This window comes from Talpa occidentalis, unplaced genomic scaffold, assembly GCF_014898055.3.
Source record: "Talpa occidentalis isolate TD23 unplaced genomic scaffold, MPIMG_talOcc4v2.1 talOcc4.2, whole genome shotgun sequence".
Classification (NCBI taxonomy): Eukaryota; Metazoa; Chordata; class Mammalia; order Eulipotyphla; family Talpidae; genus Talpa; species Talpa occidentalis.
Genome location: NW_023602073.1, coordinates 95,343,441 through 95,365,564, shown reverse-complemented (window position 1 = coordinate 95,365,564; position 22,124 = coordinate 95,343,441). Strand labels below are relative to the sequence as shown.

The window sequence follows — 22,124 nt, the reverse complement described above, 5'->3', positions numbered from 1 at the left end:
CCTGCCCACCCCCATTATATTCCCAATCTAACCCTGCCTTTGCTATGTACCACAGAGACTCCTTTTTGAATAATGACCACTGTTCCAGAAGTGTTTGCAGACTTTGGGAATCTCATGGCCTTTGAGATGGCTGTTGGCTAGTAGGGTCACCATATTACTTATCTCCCCCTTCCCAAAGCCACCCACTTCTGAAACAAAAGAGACGCTATTAATAATTATGAGTTACCTAGTTATCGTCCTGGTGTCTGGCTGTTGCAGACCACAGGAGCAAACGTGAAGGCAGGAGGTAACTAAAAGGGGGCTAGACTAAAACATGTTGGAGCGGAGGGTAACTTAAATTTGCTTAATTGCCAATGCATTTTCATTGCTTTCTACCACATCATGTATTCATTTGTTCGTCCCTTTATTGTCGGTCCCTCTCTCTAGAATGGAACTGCTATGAAGATTGGGACTTGGCCTATTTTGTTTGTTGCTATATCCCACACCTAGGACAGTGCTTCGAGCTAAAAAAAAAAAAAATCCCAATGAGTGAACATTATGTCTTGAGCAAATAATGGGTGAAGAATCAAAACAACAAAACCAAGATCTCACAGTTTGAAAATCCCAGCAAGGCTCAAGACTGAAAGGACTGGAGGCAGAACAATTGCCAATTGCCAAGTTCTTGGGCTAAACCCGCAGGGATGAAGACCACAGATGCCGCAAGGCAGATGCGCGGCTGAACGCGGCTGTCAACTCCACCCACCCCCGCGCCAGACCCCCTCAGCCAGGCTCCCCCAGCCCCTGGCTCCCTGGTCTCACCCCCAGACTTTCCCGGCCGCCACTCCCCGGGCACACTCTAGCGCCAGCCGCGCCCCGCCCGGACCCCCGGGCCGGGAGTCCAGCGTCGGCCCCACCGGCCAGGGCGCCCGCGAGGGACCCTCCAGGAACCCCCGGTCCCCCGGCCTCCGGCACGGGCCCCTCCTCAGCTCCCCCGAGGCCCCGGGCGCCCGCGCCGCTCCCCGTCGGGCACCGTAGGACCCCGGGACCCCGGCGCCGCCCCTCCCGAGATCTCCGCGGGCTCCCGGACCTCCACACCATCCCCTCCCGCGAGCCCCGGGCCCTCGGAGGAGCCCCGCGGCTCGGGCCCTCGGCGCCCCCGGGGACCCCAGGACCACAGCACCGCGCCTCGCCGGAGCCCTCCGGCCGCGGGCCCCGCCCCCGCGCGGTCCGCCCGGCCAGCTCGCGCCGCACGGCCGCCCCCCCGCCCGCCTCTGCGGCTGCGCGCTGGCGGGGCCGAGGCCGAGGGGAGGGGGTCGCGCCGGGGGGCCGGGGAGCGGCTGTGGCGGCGGCGGCGCGGAGCGGAGGAGCGGGCCCGGCAGCCGCGGGCAGAGCTGAGGGAACGGAGGGAGCGGCCATGTCTCGCTACACGAGACCCCCCAACACCTCCCTGTTCGTCCGGAATGTCGCGGACGCCACCAGGTGAGCAGCCGCGGGCGCAGGTTGGGGCGCGGGGGAGGGGCGGGGTAACGGCGGAGGCGCCGCGGCGGGCCGAGGCCCTGCGGACGCGCCCGGCCCCTCCCCTCGGCGCGGCCCGACTCGCCGCGGAGGCGCCTTCCCGGGCTGCGCGCGGCCTGTGCGGGGCTCGCGCCTCGCCCGCCGCCCGGCGTTCCGCCCCTGCGCGGCGTGGCCCCGCGGCCCGGCCCTCAGCGCGCAGCCGGCCGGGGGTGCCCGTCCCGCCCGGCCGCCCCTCGCCCGCCAGCCCCCGGCCCCGGCCCCGCCGCCTCCGGCTGCCGCTGCGGCGGGCGCCGGCGCTCCGGCCCCTTTGTCGTGGTTTCCCTGATGGAGCCGCGAGTCTCACCTCCTAGGTGAGTAGAAAATGGGTCTGGCGAGGACGTGTTGTGAGACAGCGCGTACCTGCTGCCTTCAGCTTCCTTCCCCGCAGTAATGGCCCGTTTACAGGTAGTGTTGGTTGATTCTGGGGGTTCACGCCGTGTTATTCTGGGTACAAAGGATAACTCAGTGAATGAGGCTGTAGGGTTTCTTTAAAGTTCAGGATACAGTATAAACACCCATGTGAACGGTGCGGGGAGACACCCCGGGTCTGTTCTGATGGTCGTCCATCTGACCCCCATCCCCCGCACTTTGGGGCTGTCTGTGTAGTGCCTAAACATAGATCTCAAGGAATGACTTCTTCACATAACACTTACTTTAATAGGAGCCAGAAAGAATGGGGAGGGGCGCCATTAATAGATATTTTTATTTCACCACACTTAATTTACCCCCCTCCAACTTGTAGAAATATGCAGTATTATCTTTTTGGACAAAAGGGAAAGCCGAAGCGCACAGTTTTAGTGAATTATGTCGGCGCTTCATAGCTACATATGCATTGGAGCCTTTTGACTCCAGAGCCATCTGGCGTAACCATCATAACTTACCTTTGTTAATTATTAAGTATTAAACACTAAGTTAAGTATTTTTCTTTGATCCCTGCAGTTATGTATGTCACAACAATTATGTATGTCACACCCTACAATTATGTATGTGAATTCACATGCATTAATAAATACCTAAGCGATGCCTTTATTTATCAATACACTGCATAGAAAACAAGCAAAAATTATAATTTGGGTAGGGTGAAAAAGTTCCTACGTTTAAACACACCGCTTGGATACTAAATAAGCATCAAGCCTCTCCAGTATGTCTTCAGTATGTCTTCAAAAAATAAAATAAAGATTTCTAATTCTAATGGCCATAGGGGCCAGCCAGGGTAATATGAATTAGTGAAGTTGTCTGTTATAAGGCACAATAGGATAGCACAGACTAACTAATGGAAAAGAGCAGGTGCTATTTAAAGGGGACAGCAGCTGCTACTAAGCTTCAGCTGATAACTACTGTGTAGACATTTGGAATTGTTTGCACATTTTCCTAAATTTCAAGATTTCAAACCTTCTATTTTGTGTGTGTAAACAAGGTTTCAGAATATTGAATTAAGTTTCATTATATGAAATCCCCATTTTTGTGGGTCTAAAGCTATGAAATATTGGCAGTTTCATGTTTCAGTACATTTTTAAATGTTTAGATGTTGTACAGTCTAAATAAAAACACCTCTGCTCTAAATAATCCACCATTGAGTAATCAAGACAGATAATTGAGATTCGATTTCCATTTTTCCACTACTATTGGGCACTGCCTCTGGTGGCGTGGGGTGGGGGAACAATCAAAATCTCAAAGGTTTGTAGGGCCTCCCGGGTGGTGCAGTGGTTAAAGTCTAAGCATTATTAAGCTATCACCACCCACTGTGACATGAGTTCCATCCCTGACCAGGTAGCGTTAGCAATCCATTTCAGTAGATCTGCCAGTAGATCCTCAGCAATCCATTTCAGTAGATCTGCCTGTTCTACTCCCTACTCTGTCCCTGGTGAATCCTCTCACTCCCAGCACCCCTGGCCTACATCCTGGTTCTTACATGCATAAATAAAATAAAATAAATCCTTTAAAAAAATCATTAGGGTTAAAGTTAAACAGGGTACAAAACTATATATTCAGAATAAATTATATTCAAAAATGAAGAAGGGAAAAATTATATATAGAAAATGAGCCTGGAAGAAATCCATTTGGGTTGCTTTATTTTTCCTGTTTTCCAATTTTATTTAATAAATGTTTTATAACAAAGGCAAATTTTATTTAAAGTCTTTTTGAAGTAGACTTTTTCATATATAGCAGAAAGCATAAGACATAGGTTAGTGTAAAATTTGTTAGGTGTGAAATTGAACTTAAGAACTAAAGAAAGATTTTAAAAATAAGTTTTATAACTAAACCAAAACAAACCCTAGAAATATGACTATAGAATTGGGGTGAGGGAGTATGGAAGTGGGAACAAATGGGGAATGGGGGGAGACCCAGTGACCTAGAGTGCTTTGATGATGGGGGTAGGATATTAGTAACATAACATCTAAAAAAACATGCAAAAACATGCAAAAAAACATGCAAAAACATTTCAAATCTTTTGAAAATATCTTTGACTATTAAAGTATAAATAAAAATAAATTCTAAAATTTTATAATTTGTGTTGTTTCTTTTCACTGGTGAAATAAGATATGGATTGGGAAGAATATTATTTCAATATCTTTTACCTTTTAAGGTGTACAAGAGTAATTATTTTTAAATGTCAGATACAGTTTTCTAATGAACAAAGTAATAGCCAAATCCCAGATATGACATTCCCATTTTGATGTATAACATGTTAGGTTGGAGAGTAAAGATCAGGTACTTCTCCTGGACATACTTAGTAGCATTCTTTGCTTATATAAGGCTATATGTTTTGATATTGATGGGAAAAATAAATTAAACAAAACTTAGCCACATTCAGGATAATAAGTCTCAGCAATATAGGCATAGATGGAACACTTTCCCCTTAATAAAGGGCATCTATGAGAAACGTATAGGTACGTATTTACACATGAAAACTGAATGCTTTCTTCCTGAAATCAGAATAAGGAAAGGATGCCCTATCTCACAACCTCCACTCAATGTGTCATTACAGGTACTAGCCATTGTAACAAGGCAAGAAATAATGAGTCTTTTTTTTTTTTTTTTTTTTTTTATAGAGGCATGTTTTATTTATTTGTTTCTTTGTTTGGTTGGTTATACATGCACTGGGTACAGTCAGAAGCGCGGGAGGGTGAGAGAATTCACCAGAGCCAGAACGGGGAGCAGAGCAGGCAGAAGGACCGAAGTACACTGCTGAGGGGAGCAGCGGGTGGCAGGAGAGGTCTGCGCGCTATGTGGGACCCTCCTGTGGTGGCCGGGGAGCAGCCGGGGATCGAACCGGCGTCTCAGAGGCCGCGGGCAGCTTTGCAACCCAGCGCTCAACCGCTGCGCCACCAGGGAGGCCCGAAATAATGAGTCTTAGTGAGTTACCAGGGTACAAGGTAAACTTATAAAAATTACAAACAATTGAAAATAGCAATTTAAAAAACTATTTCATTTACTTTAGCATCAAAAAAGTTACTTAAGAATAAGTAAGTGAAAAAAATGTAAAAACCTTTGCAGTAAACAGTACAATATATTGCCAAAAGAAATGAAAGAGGGCCAACATAACTTGATAAATACCATGTTCATGAATTGAAAGACACAATATTATTATTAGTTCTCACCCAAATTGATTATACTATAAATCAAGGCATTCCTGATCAAACACTGTAAAAAATAGAATTAGAATTAATGAGCTAACTCTAAAATAGATTGAGGGGCCTCCCTGATGACACAGGGCTTAAGACACAGCACTATGAAGCTATCTGCAGCCACTGCAGCACGAGTTGGATCCCTGACCAGGGAGGTGACCCACATGACGCAGCAGACCTCTGCTGTCTCACCCACTGCTCCCCTCAGCAGTGTATTTCAGTCAGTCTGCCTGTTCCCCACTCTGTCTCTGGTGAATCCTCTCACCTCCCACACCTCTGGCCTGTACCCCAGTTCTTGTATATATAAATGAATCTTAAAAAAAAATAGATTGATATGTAAAAGATCTGGAATGGCCAAAATAATCTTGAAAAAGTTTACTGAAATTGAGAAACTTACACTATTTCACTTCAAGACTTACTAAAAAGATGTATTAAGACAATGATATTGGCATATGGATAGAAAAGTATGTCAGTAAAACAGTCATACATAATCCACTTTTGTAGAGTCAGTTGATTTTTGAAAAAGATACCAAACCAAACCAGTGGAGTAAGAAAAGTCTTTTCAACAAATGGTGCTGTAACAACTGGATATCCATGTAGGAAGAAAGAAACAAAAACTGGAACCTCTACCTCACCTCATAATTTGAACTGGATCATTGATCAAAATGTACACTATAAAACATTCAGAAGAAAATTTAGACTATCTTCATGATGTGGGAATAGGCAACTATTTTAACAGGCAATTAGATAAAAGTAAAGCAATTACCAGGGCCTCCCCTGGTGGCGCAGCGGTTGAGCGCTGGGCTGCAAAGCTGCCAGCGGCCTCTGCAGTGCTGGTTCAATCCCTGGCCACCGGTGAGGGTCCCACATGGTGCGAGAGACCTCTTCTGCCATGCCCGCTGCTCCCCTTAGCAGTGTATTTTGTCAGTCTGCCTGTTCTGTTCCCTGCTCTGTCTCTGGTGAATTCTCTCACCCTCCCGTGCTTCTGACTATACCCAGTGCTTGTATAAATAAATAAATAAACCTTTAAAAAAAAAAAAAAAGTAAAGCAATTACCATAAAAGAAAAAAGAATATTGATAAGATTAAGTTTCACCAAAATTTAAATTTCTACTTTAATTTGAAATTTGAAATGCATTTAATGGAAGTAAATGGGCAAGCAGAGGCTGGGAGAAAATATTTATTAAAATTATATATGACAAAATGCTGAGAATTACAGAGAACTTTTATAATTCAGTAATGAAAAGGTAAACATTAAATTAGGTAAAAAACATGAATGATTGATTACCACATGGAAAAATGGTCATGCAAATTAAAACCACAGTGAGATTCCATTTAATAACCACTTGAATACTAAAATTAAAAAGACTCGCATTACAAGTACTTACAAAGATTGCTGTAACAGAAACTCATATATTATTAGTGGGAGAATAAAAAGGTATGATCACTTTGCAGAACTGTTGGCAGTTTCATGAAAGTAAAAAATATATATATATTCTCTTTAACCCAGAAATTCTACTCTTAATTGTTAACACAAGATAACCCAAAGCATGGAAAGATGTTGCTCTTCACTGTCAGTAGGTAAATTAAAATTAAGATAAAAATGAGATGCCCCTTCACTTTACGTCCTTCAGAATGACAAAGAGTTAAAGACATTAATGAGATGGAGCAACACAAACTTTCATTATGTTTTGAGGAATGTAAGTTAATTTGACTACTTTGGAAAATATGTAGTCCAACCCACCAATTGCACTGCTAGTGACAGATCCCAGAGAACCCCAGAGGGCTCTGGAAAGCACAGGTATCATAATGTCCACTGCAGCGCAGTTTGCAGTTTTTCCAAAAAGTGTCTTAAATACTCATGAGCAGAAAGATCTATGAATAAATTGTGGTTTATTCATAATAATAACAGAGTTTAAGTAATTACTATAGAGCCATATGGAGAGAGGATAAGGCAGAATGCAAAATTATACAAATAGTCTGATACCACATATATATAATTTGATATATAAAAGGTATATTTATGGATATATATGCATTTGTGGCAAAAAGGCAAAGTTATGCATGGGAATAATGAATATCAATGAGTATTTCTGAGGTGGAGGGAGGGATCTTATTTATTTTATTTTTTTTTATATTTAAAGAGCAGGTTTATTAGAAAAGGGATAGAACAGTAAAAGATACTTGCATAGACACAAGTGGCAGGAAAAGCTGCCCCAAAGGGGACAGGTTTGCTTAGAGAGGCCTGCATGGTTGCAGGCCGGCAGCCTTGAGGAGAGCTGCCTCTGCTGAGGGAGGTCAGTGAGAAGTCCCGACATGGTATACAGGTCACGGGCAGGCTGGAGGGCTGCTGCCCTGCAGAGGGAGAGAGAGGCACCTGCATAGTCACAGGGGGGCAGACAGAGTGCTGCCGGGATCTTATTTAAATAAGTTCTACAAGTTAAGGCAAATTGGGCAAGTATTGAGATACAATAAATCTTGTTGGTGGATACATGGATATTTGTTTTATTCCCTCTACTTTTCTGAATGTCAAAATAGATTACACCAAAATTACAAAAATAAATGAAAACAGGTAATAGTTGAAAACAGGTAATAGGGTAGAAGCAATGGGAACCAACTCTTGATATCTGCTATCTGCTCCTTTACACTCCTGTCACCCTTCATTTCTGGGACTCCAAACATCCGTGATACACATTGTTGCATCCCCCCCACCCTTTTTTTTTTTTTTTTTTTTTTTTGCTATCTAGGATGCTTTTCCTATCAGACACTCACATTTGCCTGGTGGTATTTGTTAACTCAGAAGATTTAAAAAAAAAAAAGCTAGATTTGAATTCTAGCTTTGCTAAATGGGCTGTATGTACCTTTGTACCTTTCTGTAAGGTAACTTCTCTCACTGTCTCCTTAACTGCAGCCTCAGACTCCTTGATAACAATATGTGTTCTTCAGGGGCCTCCCTGGTGGTACAGGGGGTAAAGTCTCAGCACTATCAAGCTATTGGCAGCCACTGCAGCATGAGTTCCATCCCTGGCCAGGGAGCTACCCAAATGGCTCAGCAGACCTCTTCTGTCTTGCCCCATTGTCCCCTCAGCAGTGTATTTCAGTAGATCCACCTGTTCTGCTCCCCACTCTGTCTCTGGTGAATCTTCTCACCTCTGCACCTCTGACCTGTACCCCAGTTCTTGTATGCATAAATAAATAAAAATAAATCTTTTTAAAAAATGCTTTCATTCATTGATACAGTAAATATGTATTGAACACCTTCTGTATGCCAAGCAACTATATTAGGTACTAAGATATAATGGTGACGATATCTGGTTTAGAAATGATTCTCAACTCCGAGTCTTAGAATTTCCGGTGAGGGGCCTCCCTGGTGGTGCAAGGGGTTAAGTTTCAGCACTAATAAGCTGTCTGCAGCCATTGCAGCCTGAGTTCCATCTCTGGCCAGGAAGCTAACCCACATGGCACAGCAGACCTCTCCTGTACTTGCCTGCTGCTCCCCTCAGCGGTGTATTTCAATCAACCCTCCTGTTCCCACTCTGGTGAATCTTCCCCCACACCTCTGGCCTGTACCCCAGTTCTTGTACGCATAAATAAGTAAATTAAAAAAAAAATTTCCAGTGAAACCCTTAAAAAAAATTAAATGTTACTGAAGCTAATGCACCAGGCTGGTGTCTGTTACATTAACATTCCTTCACAGAAGATTGCAATATTCCAGGAATGGCTGAGAATCTTTACCCTGTAGACTGTTTTATGGGAGTTGGAATTGTGTTTTTCATCTCACCATATCCTTAGAGCCTGGTGCATGTTCAGTAAGTATTTGTTGAATGAATGAATAAATGAAAGAAAACCACATTGGTACTATCCGTTAAAGCAGTAACCTAGCATGGAGGCAGACAAACTTGCTATTGTAATTATTAAAAAATTTTTAAAATAATAAAAATATAGTGTATCATCGATTGTACTGTCTGATATTTGGTGGATGCTTACTCAGTGTCAGTTGAATCTTTATGTAGTAACTCTTAAATTCACATCTAGGTTTAATCATTGACTTCTAGTCTTGAGGGGAAAGTTAATATAATTTGTATGATCACAATTTCCAGTTGCTTACAGAATCCATGTGGATCACTTCAAATTCAACATTTCTGTCCTAAAAGCTGCTTCTATCTCTCTTCTCCTTCTTGAATACCACTGCTGAGGGGAGCAGAGGGTGAGACAGGAGAGGTCTGCTGAGCCATGTGGGTTAGCTCACTGGCCGGGATCAAACTTGAGCTGCGGTGGCTGCAGATAGCTTCAGAGTGATGAGACGTAAGCTCTTGCACTACCAGGGAGTCCACTTTGATTTTTGTCTCTGATCCCATCTTTCTTCCATTTGCCCAAGCTAAAGGCTTCCAGTTATCTTGGAGTCTTTTTCTATAGTGTGGGAGCATTAATTTTTTCTGAACCATATTTTGTGTTATTGATGCTGAGTCTCTAAGATCCCCATGAGGCTGTAGTAGTAGGTTATAGTGGTTAAGAACACACACTAGTGTAAGGTTATGGGAATTTAATTCCAGATCTGTCACTGACTTGGTGACTTTAGGCAAGTTTATCTGTTTGTGCCCTTATCTGAAAGTTGTGAGTTAAGTGGTCTAAAGATGAACAGTAGCTAACATATAACTGCACTATAACTGTAGGCTATTAATGAATGGTAAATGTTTTGTCTCTAAAGTGTAGCGTTATGAAGAGAAATAGCATGCATGCTATGTATTTCTTTGCTGTCCCTGCTTCAGTACCTATCAGACGGAATTAGGAGGCTAAAATACATGTCGTACTTGAGAATGCAATAGTTATTTTACTTTATGTGTAATGGTAAAACATCCATTTTTCTTTAACAGTTGAGAAATAATTTTAAGACTTCTTTAGATCTAATTCTTGCTATCTGAAAACAAAATTAATATAAACATGAAATTATAATGAAGCAAATGAATGTATTCTTAACAAAAGTTCATAATTATAACTGTACTGACAGTTGAAAATTCTTTTTATTTTTAAAGATTTATTTATTTATACAAGCACTGGGTACAGTCAGAGGCGCGGGAGGGTGAGAGAATTCACCAGAGCGGGGAACAGAACAGGCAGACTGACGAAATACACTGCTGAAGGGAGCAGCAGGCGCAGCAGGAAAGGTCTGTGTGCCATGTGGGACCCTCGCTGGTGGCCGGGTATCGAACCAGCACTGCAGAGGCTGTGGGCAGCTTCGCAGCCCAGCGCCCAACCACTGCGCCACCAGGGGAGGCCTGACAGTTGAAAATTCTTTAATAAGAATAAACTTTCTAAGATGGATATACTGGATCAGTGTTTCCTGAACCTAAGAAAACATAATAGCCATCTAGAGTGCTTTTAAAAATGCAGATTTCAGGGCCTCCCCAGTGGCACAGCGGGTTGAACACAGTGTTGTGAAGCTGTCCACAGCCTCTGCAGCGCAGGTTCGATTCCCAGCCAGCCAGGAAGATTCCCACATGGCGTGGCAGACCTCCCCTGTCACACCCACTGCTCCCCTCAGCAGTGCTTTCGGTCTGTCTGTCTGTTCTGCTCCCCACTCTGTCTCTGGTTAATCCTCTCACCCTCCCATGCCTCTGGCCTGTACCCCAGCTATTGCATAAATAAAAAATAAATCTTAAAAAAAAAATACAGATTTTTAGCCCCCAATCCTGGCCTCTTGAATTAGAATCTCCAAAAGTGAGACCTGAGAATTTGTTTTCTTTCTTTTTTTTCCTCCTTTGTTAACCCTGGTTGATTCTTATGAAAGACAAACTAAGATAAAAGCTGGTCTAGATAATATACATTTTTTTAAGGTTTCAACTGGATTCTGTAGGCAAAACATTTTAATCCAGCTATTCATATTTCTTTGCCTTATTTCTAAAACACTTCAGGCCTGAGGACTTGCGTCGTGAGTTTGGTCGATATGGCCCTATAGTAGACGTTTACATTCCACTTGACTTCTACACCCGCCGCCCAAGAGGATTTGCTTATGTTCAATATCCTTTATTTTACTGTGTGCATGAGAATATACTACATACATGTGTATGAACTTACATGTAAGTTCAGGAGCATATGTTATAAAATTAAAATTGCCTAATTAAATGTGTTTATTTCTTTATCTCAGAAATTCTAAAGCAGTCCACAGTAGCTGGCAAGCACCCCCCACTTTGAACCAACCTGTTAGCTAGAATCCAAGCATAAACCGAGCAGGCGAGACAAAAGACACCTAAAGTTCAAGCGTCAAGGAGTAAAGAGGGAGGGTGGACACAGATATAAAGACCTGGAAGAGGGGAAGTCTTTATCAAGCAAAAGACAAAGCCAACACCAGGTTGAGACTTCGGCTTTCCTACATTTATTCAGAGTTCCAGAGTCAAAGCCAAGTCTGATTTTGTTGGTTCTGCGTCCTTATAAAGTCCATCTCGCAAGCCTTAAAGAGTAAAGGTCAAGGTTCAAGATCAAGTTTCATTGAGGTAATTGCCAGTCTCATTTTGTGTTGCATTTCTTGAGCTTTTTCTGTTTTCTATTTAAAAAAAATAATTAAACCAGTGAACCTCCTGAAATACAGCTAATTATTCTTTTTATATACCTTATTTCCATTTTAGTTAGGGATATTTATATTTATAATTAGTTAATTCATATAGATAAGGGAATTTAGTGGAATATGACAAACCAATACATGTAATTTTAGATGTCTGCAGATTGGCTTTATGGTTTGTTTTTAATAACATACTAAGTAGTAAAAGCATAAAGGTATTTTAAAGCATATTCAGAGGTAAACACAATCATTTTTAAAAGATAATAAGTTTTGAAAATACAATGTTTTAGCTCACTAGTGTGTGTACAATTTCGTTTATAAGTAATTTTTCCTAAGTATTATAAAAAAGCCATTTAATGAAGGAATAATTTTAATTTCAGAATAAACATTTCTGCATGCTGATTTTTTTCAGTGAAAAACCTGAAAGAAAGAAAGGAGTGAGTCCTAAACAGTTTATTGGACTTATTTTTTTCTTATGTTTCAAATTATATGTGTATACCTCAATTACACTAATGTATATGTTAGAGGTACAGTTACATGTTTGCTTCTGCATTTTTTTTGGTTCATTTGTCCAAATGATAGCAAAGCATTTGTTTTGGTAATAAAAGTTAATTTGTTTAACCTATTATTCATATTAGAGATGTGAACTTAATAACTTGAACTTGTTTTTCCTATTAATTTCATGTCACATGTAAATAATTCATTAAAATAATATTTCTACTTGATATCTGATATTCAAAGTGTCCTTAACAGCTAGTCATATTTGAAGATGTTCGAGATGCTGAAGATGCTCTTTATAATCTCAATAGAAAGTGGGTATGTGGCCGTCAAATTGAAATACAGTTTGCACAAGGTGATCGCAAAAGTAAGTGTGACTAAACATAGATCCTGTTTATTTGTTTTAGCAATGATATCTTCTTAAAATTTAATCAGAAAATAATACTGTAAAATAGAAAAACTTCCAGGAACTTGGGTCAAAGACCAAATTTTAGAGCAAAAGATGCTCCTAGTGTTCTTACCATTTAGGACTTTACATTTAGGACTAAAGTGTTAGGAATTGGGGCAGAGCCTTATATATAAATACACACATGCGTATGTATGTGTGTGTATATATATAAAACGAATATATATAATTCATGCTACATGTATCATGAATATTATTATAAATCACAGTATCATAGATAATATTTGTATGGCTATTACTTGAGGTTTTCAGGTTAGAAATTATAAATCTTGTACTTCATATTCTAGCACCAGGTCAAATGAAATCAAAAGAACGTCACCCTTGTTCTCCAAGCGATCATAGAAGATCAAGAAGCCCCAGCCAGAGAAGAACTCGAAGTAGAAGTTCTTCATGGGGGAGAAATAGAAGACGGTCTGATAGCCTTAAAGAGTAAGTACAGAATACAAGAGGATTGAAAAATCTAATTTTCTATTACTTCTGGAAATCATTTTAAATATTAATAGGTTTTAAAAACAGGCCACCAGAATCATTTTGTTTACTGTGTATAAAAATCAACTTCAACAGGAAAATAAGCTCTTCTGCATTTACAGGTATTGTTATTTAACTTGGGGTTATTGACTGTTTTCCAATGTTTTTATTTCATGACAGACTTAACTTTAACTTTTTAAATAAATTCCTTCAGCTTTTGTTTGCCTGAAAAAATCTTCATTTTATAGTCATTTTTTGGAAGGATATTTTTGCTAAGGATAGAATGTTAGCTGGCAGGAATTTTTCTTATTAGTCTAATTCTATTGTTTTTCTGATATCCACAGTCAGCTGTCAGTCTTAATGTTACTCCTTTGAAGGTAATATGTCTTTTATTCTCCAGTGCATTTTCAGATTTTTCTGACTTTGGTTTACAGCAGTTCTGCGGTGCAATGCCTAGTGCCATTTTATTTGTATTTATTCTACCTGGGATTTACTCATCTTGAAATTATAAGTTGATGCCTTTCATTAATTTTAGAAAATTCTGACCATCTCTTTAAATATTATTTCTTCTCTTACTCACTTTTTCCTTTTGGCCATATGACTTTGCGCCACATGTCTCTCATGCTCTATTCTAGATTTTTTAAAAAGAGTTATTTTTATTTATGCATGCAAAAACTGGGGTGTAGGCTAGAGGTGCAGGGATGGGGGTGAGTAGAATTACCAGAGACAGAGTGGGGAGCAGAACAGCTGTATCTACTGAAATACACTGTGAGGGGAGCAGCGGGTGAGACAGGAGAGGTCTGCTGTGCCATGTGGGTCAGCTCCCTGGCTGGGGATCAAACTCAAGCTGCAGTGGCTGGTGAGAGCTTGATAGTGCTGAGACTTAACTTATGCCAACAGGGGGGCCCCTTTTCTAGATTTCTAAAAATTCCTTTTTTCTCATTGACTTTCAGTAGGATGTTTTTCAGTTCTTCTGCTGTAGCTAGACCTCTAGGTATCTCCATGTAATGGATGGATTACATGGATTAAGTCCCTGTAATGACTTTTTAAATCCAGGTATATATTTTCAGTTCTAAAATGTCCCTTTGTCTTTCTATAGATTATAATATTGTGTGGAAATTCTCCATCTTTTTGCATCTATGTTGTCTATTTTTGTCACTTTCCCCCTTATTTTCTTGAACATATTAGTCACAGTAACCTTTAAAATATTCCTATCTAGGGGACCTCACTGGTAGTTCAGGGATCTATCAAGCTATCACCAGCCAATGTGGCATGAGTTTGATCCTGGGCGAGGGAGCTAACCCACATGGCTCAGCAGACCTCTCCTGTCTTGCCCACTGCTCCCCTCCCCTCAGCAGTGTGTTTCAGTAGATCCACCTGTTCTGCTCCCCACTCTGTCTCTGGTGAATCTACTCACCCCCTACACCTGTGGCCTATACGCCAGTTCTTGTATGCATAAATAAATTTTAAAAATCAATCATTAAAAAAAATCCTGTCTGAATAATGCCAATATCTAAATCATATTGGCTCTGTTTCTTTTATCTTTTATTTTCCTTAGTTGTTAGTCTCCCCCCCCCACACACACACCTTTTACGCTTTTTTATTGAATGGTGTATGCTGTTGAAAAATTATACAAACTTTGGGTGATGTTACCACCTCAAAAAAAATTGTTTTGTTCTAACAGGCAGAGTATTGACAGATCAGAGAGCTTCGCTTGAGGCATTGCTATGGCTGATCTGTTTTAGCTTTATTCCTTGGGCATGACCCTTACTTGCAGGATATGGCTCTTCTGGGTTCTTAAATGAAAGCCTGGGTTGTTACATGATACCTTGAACTTTTGAGACTTGAATTCTAGCTTCTCTCTCTAGCATTGTGTTTTTGATAAAATTTCATCTCAGTTCTTGAATCTTCAGCTGCTAACCTCTTAGAGTCTCATCCTATACATGTATAGCTTAGAAAATGGCCTGTGACTTGAGAATTTGTAGGCAGATCTAGGGTGTTTTTTTTCCTTTCTGCAATTCCCTCATCTCTGGAATTTTGCCTCTCAAGTCTCAACCAATTTGATAACCCTAAATTCTGACCTCTGTCTCTTCAGCTTAGAAAATAGTCATTTCTGATTTGGGTCAGTTCCCATGTTGGCATATGGAAAATGGTCTTAGTAAAAGAATCATGGCTTATAGCTAGCTCCTTAACTTTGTTTTATGTTGATTATTCTCCAGTGCCTTATTAATGTTTCTGGATTTTCTAAACAGCTGTTTTCCCTGGAAGGATTAGTCTAGTACAAGCTGAATCCATGATAGGATAGAGAAATCCTGCATCTAGGTGTTTGTTTTTATAAGCATTATTTGATAAGTTTCCTCTCCAGATTTTCCTACCTCTAAGGAGTTGTGTAACCCAGACTAAATATATGACATTTTCCAAAATTGACCCATATCATAAAGTATCCAACAAAGTAAAAATCTTTTGGTCATATAGTCAGGTTTTATTTGAGCCAAAACCATGCATAATACAATTAGAATTGGTTTGTTTAGTTTATCCAATAAAAGCATAACTAATGTCATGTAAAGTATACAAGTTCCTACTCTATGGGGGTGGGGGGCGGGGAAAGGAGGGCTTGGGGTAAAAATAAGGGGGTTGTAATTGTATGGGGAATATAAAAATAAAATTTAAATTAGAAAAAAAAGTATACAAGTTCCTAAAAATGTTGTTCTCTGTCCTATTTAACTGTTTCGTGTGAAATATGTACTCTAACATTATGGATGTTTACAGGTCTCGGCACAGACGATTTTCTTACAGCCAGTCTAAATCTCGTTCCAAATCACTACCAAGGCGGTCTACCTCAGCAAGGCAGTCAAGAACTCCAAGAAGGAATTCTGGTTCTAGAGGACGGTCAAGGTCCAAGTCGCTACAAAAAAGGTCCAAGTCAATAGGAAAATCACAATCAAATTCACCTCAAAAGCAGACTAGCTCAGGAACAAAATCAAGATCACATGGAAGACATTCTGACTCCATAGCAAGATCCCCGTGTAAATCTCCCAAAGGGTATACCAATTCTGAAACTAAAGCACAAACAGCAAAACATTCTCATTTTCGATCACATTCCAGATCTCGGAGTTATCGTCATAAAAATAGTTGGTGAAGAGCAACAGAAGAGTGCTACATAGTCTTTAATATAAGTTATTAAACCTCTCATTATGTTAAATAAAAATTCTTTGAGGCCTACAGAAAATGTGAGTTGATATTAGTTACTTTGAGCATGTGCAAGAAATAAAATATCTCTAGCTTTGAATAAAGATTTTGTCTCAGTTTAAGGGTCCACCCCACAAAATATGATGTGTCTAATGTCACCATTCTGTAGACCTTTTTTTTTTTTTACATTGTGGCAGGATACATTTCAAAGGAAATGGGTAAATTGGAACTAATTTAGAAAATTCTAAATATTTGGATATTAAATATTAGTAATATGAATAATACCTGTACAAAAACATTTTTTACTTTAAAGCACTTTACTTTCACATGAAAATTAATTTTAACTGTGTAATTGAATAGTGTAGACTTGAAATATTTGATACATTTTGTCTCTTTTGTGTCTTCTGTTTAAACTAGGGCCAATTCATAGTTGAATTTATATAGAAATCAAACATTGAAAAATACATTCTTTCCTGAACTCAAAAAGGTTTTATTTTTATTGGGTGGAACAGTATAGATAAGTTTACATTAAATTGCATCCTATACCATGTACCATCCTATACCATCCTATACCACTTCAGAAATATCAAAATGTTTCAGTAATACTGAATTTTGAATGGTTTGAGAGTTCGTAAGAAATTGTGTGAAGCAAGTACAATTCAAAAATATTCATATTAAGCCTTACACATTTGAACAGTGGTACATTTTGTATAAAAATCATTTTATACCATTATTTCTACATATCTACTTTTCATCTCCTTAATTTTTTTCTGGAGCTCTAGCTCAAGACTTTAAATATATATAATAACTTGTTATTTTTGAGAGAGTATTTAGTACCTTATATGAACTGAAGACTGCATCCTCAAGAGCCAACTTTGCAGTACTCGAATTTACGTTATACTGCCCTTCATTTTTTAAAAAACAAATGATAATTGCTTTTGTAGTTGTTATAACTAAGAAATTCTTTAAAAAATGTGTTTGTAGTTTGTTTTTCACAGGATTTTGGTAGTATTTATGATAAAATGGTTTTACATAATTATTATAAGGGATATATTTGTAGAGCTCTACTTGTGTACCTTGTTGAATTATATTGAAAATTAAACATTCTCAGCCCATACAGTTAATATTTGTATCTAGAGTGCTTAAGAAAAAAAAAACTCGTATTTTTAGCATATAGGAGCCAGTATTGCTTCTATTTGTTTTGAATAAAAGTTTCATTTTTCTTTGCATTTTAGATCCTATGTGTAAGAAAGAACTTTACAAAATAATTAGTATGCTAGTAATATTTGGAAAAGTACCATGAGTTTGTATATACTGTACTTTCTGAGTAGATTTTTTTCTTTATTCATAGCAAAATTTATTTCAAAATTACAACTCTGAGTATTTAGCTATAATAAACATAACTATAAAATTATGTGGCACTCTTGAAAATTTAAAGGATAGTCCAAAGAAAAAGTGAGACAAATATTAACAGTAATTTTTTATATTTTCCAAATAAATGGATTTACACCCAAATACATAGCCATTCTCAGTACTAACTAGGAAATGATTATAATGTCTATACTCTACATTTAATCATTATAGCTTAGTATAAAGTTAACAAGGCAATGTTTCTGAACATGCTTTATCCTTTACCTCTTACTTCATTTTCCATGGTAATACCTCTAGGTTGGTTAGGATACTGGTTGGTTTGATGGGAAAACTAGAATGATGATAGTTCAGACTTTTTTGAGCATTTACTTTGTTTTTGGCAGTACTTATAAGTCTTATATTATTTACTCACCTATTTAATCATCACAACAACTTTATGAGGTAAATACCAATGGGTGAGGAAAATGAGGTCAGAAATAACAGGCAAAATGTCTGTTACTAGACTTTGTTGCTGGGGGATGGCTGGACGCCATACTGCCTGTGCCTGACTACTATGCTGTGACTTTTAGGAAAAAAACTGACAAATATATGACTAAGATGTTTTAGAAGAAAAGGAAAGAATAGACTTAGAAATGATAATAGGCTTCAATGAAATGGATTCTGTGACTCAAGTGGAAATTGATTGGCATTGTACAGGTATCATGGAAAACTATCTTTTGGGTTTGTCTCTATTCTAGGGTTCATTTTTGTTAAAGAATTGTTTTTTGGACCAGTTAAGAGACTACTTAGGGTAAGATTGTTAATAAAGCAAGCATCTTACACATCTGTGATCATTTTCAGGTACTTCCCAAGTTTAGTCTGGGGGCACTAATCTCTTTTTTTTCTGATCACAGAGGATAAGTTACTATCAATGAAAATAAAGATGACCACTACAACTGCTTGTTTTCTTTCTCCCCATGAATAATACATGATTTCTGTATAGCAGCAGGTATCTTGCAGCTGCAAATAGACAGTGGGGGATTATGCTGTATTTTTTTTAGTATTTATGCATACAAGAACTGGGGTATAGGCGAGAGGTGCGGGGGGTGAGAGGATTCACCAGAGACAGAGTGGGGAGCAGAACAGGAGGATCTACTAAAATAGACTGCTGAGGGGAGAAGCGGGCGCGACAGGAGAGATCTGCTTAGCCATGTGGGTTGCTCCCTGGACAGTTGGGGATCAAACTTGCGCTGCAGTGGCTGGTGGCTGGTGATAGCTTGATAGCGTTGTCTTCAACCCCTGTGCCACCAGGGAGGCCTGGATTATGTTGTATTTTAAATGTTAATTAACCAATTTAAGGATTTTATATATTATTTGGATTGTTTACTTAAGATTCATCTATTCTAAAACATAGTTGTACTACAAATAAGAATTTCTTTTTTTATTCTAACACCATTCCAAGAGGCAAAATTAATCAAAGTTGAAAGGAAACAGTATTTAGAAACACTTCTATAATTCTTCCAAATTATACTAAAATTAAACTTGTTTTCCAAACAGGTTGGTAGGATATTTAGGGTACTGGTAGAGATAAATATGTGCTTCATGGTCTGGTATAGATCATCTTAAATTGGCATCACAGAATCATAGTTTTAGGTCTAGGCCCTGGTTTCAAAGCAACTCTGTGATTTGCAAAGTACCAGTGGTCCAGTGAGCCATTAAAGTTTTTGGGCCAGAACTTAGTTTTAACCTCAAACACCCATTTACTGCGCATTCTTGGCAAATTAGTATCTGTGAACCTCAGTTTCTTCGCCTGTAAAATGTGTGTATTTCTGTCCCATAGGATTGTTAGGGTTAAAAAGATGCCCAAACAAGTACAGGGTAAGCATTCAAATATTAATTTCTTCTTTTACTTTTCTTATTAAATACATATTTTAGAGAACATGTTCAAGTAATAAATGAGTACTATGTAACTTAGCATCTAAATTTAGCATCACCCTTGATGAAAATAAGGTATTTATGTTTAGGATCATAAACATTGACTTTGGTCTTAAAGGTCAATTAAGGCCCTTTGGGAAATTTGTATTTCATATACCTTTATAAAAGCAAATTTAGTGTAAAGATAATTCAGTCAAAAGTCTTTTAGGACTATGGCATTTCTTGATAGAAGTGTTATTAGATATTCCAAGTTGATTCAACTTCTCTTAAAACAGTAATAATGACAAATATCATTTCATTCATTTAATGGAATTGTGAAGAATACATTGACTATTATACCACATCACTAAACCCTTCCCACACAACCCCGTGATGGTATGATCTTTTCATTCTATTTGGAGCAAAGAGTTGTATGCTTAGTCTTTCTTGAATCTTATATTCTAGGAATAAACCATAACTCTGAACTAAAGAAATACCAGCTTGAGGCAAACAAATGCTCAGTGGGGCTGTGGTTACTATTTCTTAACAGTAGTATGTGATTTTAAGTATATATTTGGTTCACACAAAGCACCATATTCAACCTATATTTGTTTATAAACTAGTAAGTAAATTACAAATCAAAATCAGAAACACCTTACTGTGTGCTAGGTTTCAAGTTCTTTCAGCATGCTGATAGAAAATTGAAAGGATCTGTTTCTCAGATGAGAGAACACCTACTCATAATCCTGACTTTGTCATAGAAATTTATTCCATATTCGTTACTGTTTGAACCTATCTATGTTAGAGTTTGTGTAGAATAGGTAGTTCCTCAAAAAAAGTGTAATGGAAATGAGAAAATTACTTCTGTAGTCTAGGAGTGTAATTTTGTTAACTAAATGCCTATGTACTATATGTATTTTAGAAATGGCTTCACAGAGGTAGACTGAGAGAAACCAGAATTCTTTTCTGTGACCACCAATTTTCTAGAGAGAGAAATACATTCTAGTTTCCTTAATTTACTCCTAATAGTATATGCCTAAAATGCTATTAAGTTGACTGTAATTTAAAATCTCAATTATAAAAGTCTTGTTAAAATCTAAGTCTTTTTGGAGGCAAGTTAGAAAACATTTCTATTATATTTGTAAGGTAGTATCTGCTTTGTAATAATTACATCTTGAGAAAAAGTACTCTGTGGACGACCTTTTCAAAATAACTAGTCAAACTTCTGTACAATCTTATATTGTAAGAATTCTTCTGTACAATTCTTATTTTTAAAAATAAGAATGAATGTTATTTAAAATTTTGACACTGAAATATTTATATAATTTCTCAAGAACTTTAGGGAAAAGTGGTAAACCTTAAATTTTGGGCCTTAAAATGTTAAATACAGCTGATTACAAGGCACTCATGATCTGTTGTTATGCTATTCATTGCAATTTTTAATGTATATAAATGCCATTTTTGTTATTAATACTTTATAATTCTATAATTCCCTATTCTTACCATATAATTAACTAAATGGGGTTTTAAAAAACACTTAAAAACATGAAGACTTTTTTTAAATTAAAGATTGATTTATTTTGGGGCCTCCCTGTGGCGCAAGGGGTTAAGCACAGCACTATGAAGCAATCCACAGCCTCTGCAGCATGAGTTTGATCCCAGGCCAGGGAGCTGCCCACATGGCGCAGCAGACCTCTCCTGTCTCACCCGCTGCTCCCCTCAGCAGTGTATTTGGGCCAATCTGCTTGTTCTGTTCCCCGCTCTGTCTCTGGTGAATCCTCTTAACCCTCCCACGCATCTAGCCTGTACCCTGGTTCTGGTATGCGTGAATAAATCTTTAAAAAGAATAAATAAAATTTTAAATTAACATTCATAAACAGAGCTCTCTATTATCTAAGAAGCAATCAGAAGATCTTGGTTGAATATCTCATATGCATAATTGTTTTAGTTTTGAAATTCAGGATCTGGTGTCCAGTGTCAGGAACGTAAACACAGAAAAAGACAACTGAAAAAAAGAAAACATGGTTAAGGAAACTAAACACAATGCACAGAGGCTACGATTCTTGGAAAGCTGATAAAAAATGAGCAATCCAATATTTGATATTAATCCTTTCGTTCTAAAATTTGAGAGTTATAAATGCCTGATGATTTGAAGAGTAGAGGTAATTTTATTTAGCTTTGGAAGGGACTATGGAGAGACCTTAGTCAATAGCAAGAAGATCTCTGAAATTGTAGATTTATCCAATGTGTTGCTAAGAAAAACCAAGTCATGTATGATTCCATGATGCCAAGTAAAGTATAGTAATAAAATAGTTTTGTTTAAAGTACTCTCTGTTGGAAAGCAATTGAGTTCAATTTAAATATTTGCATATTCGGAAATAATCAAAAGTCATCAAATGTCTTGTAATTGTTATCACCTCTCAAAGATTATATACTACTAAGAGCACATTTGTAATTTGGTTCTGACAACTAGTCACGCTGATCTCTAGAATAAAAAATCTGTAATAATTTAGGCATAGCTA

General features: G+C 38.6%; 1 protein-coding gene across 3 annotated transcripts; it reads left to right on the top strand.

Moving 5' to 3' along the window:
• The first annotated feature begins 1,329 nt into the window (after window positions 1-1,329).
• On the top strand, window positions 1,330-22,124 carry SRSF12 (serine and arginine rich splicing factor 12). 3 transcript variants are annotated; one of them, XM_054699029.1, is made up of 5 exons: window positions 1,330-1,458; window positions 11,074-11,180; window positions 12,481-12,582; window positions 12,969-13,110; window positions 15,919-22,124. In XM_054699029.1, the coding sequence occupies exons 1-5, from the start codon at window positions 1,394-1,396 to the stop codon at window positions 16,286-16,288; spliced, it is 786 nt and encodes a 261-aa protein (XP_054555004.1). In that variant the 5' UTR covers window positions 1,330-1,393; the 3' UTR covers window positions 16,289-22,124. The 3 variants fall into 3 exon arrangements, with proteins under 3 accessions (XP_054555004.1, XP_054555005.1, XP_037375995.1); XM_054699030.1 differs by lacking the exon at window positions 1,330-1,458 and adding an exon at window positions 1,805-1,844; XM_037520098.2 differs by lacking the exons at window positions 1,330-1,458; window positions 11,074-11,180 and adding an exon at window positions 11,577-11,652 and having other exon boundaries at window positions 12,471-12,582.

Coding starts and splice junctions, on each gene's coding strand:
- SRSF12 (XM_054699029.1), top strand. CDS start 1,394: ATGTCTCGCTACACGAGACCCCCCAACACCTCCCTGTTCGTCCGGAAT. Junction 1,459..11,073: donor AATGTCGCGGACGCCACCAG/GTGAGCAGCCGC, acceptor AAAACACTTCAG/GCCTGAGGACTTGCGTCGTG. Junction 13,111..15,918: donor CGGTCTGATAGCCTTAAAGA/GTAAGTACAGAA, acceptor GGATGTTTACAG/GTCTCGGCACAGACGATTTT.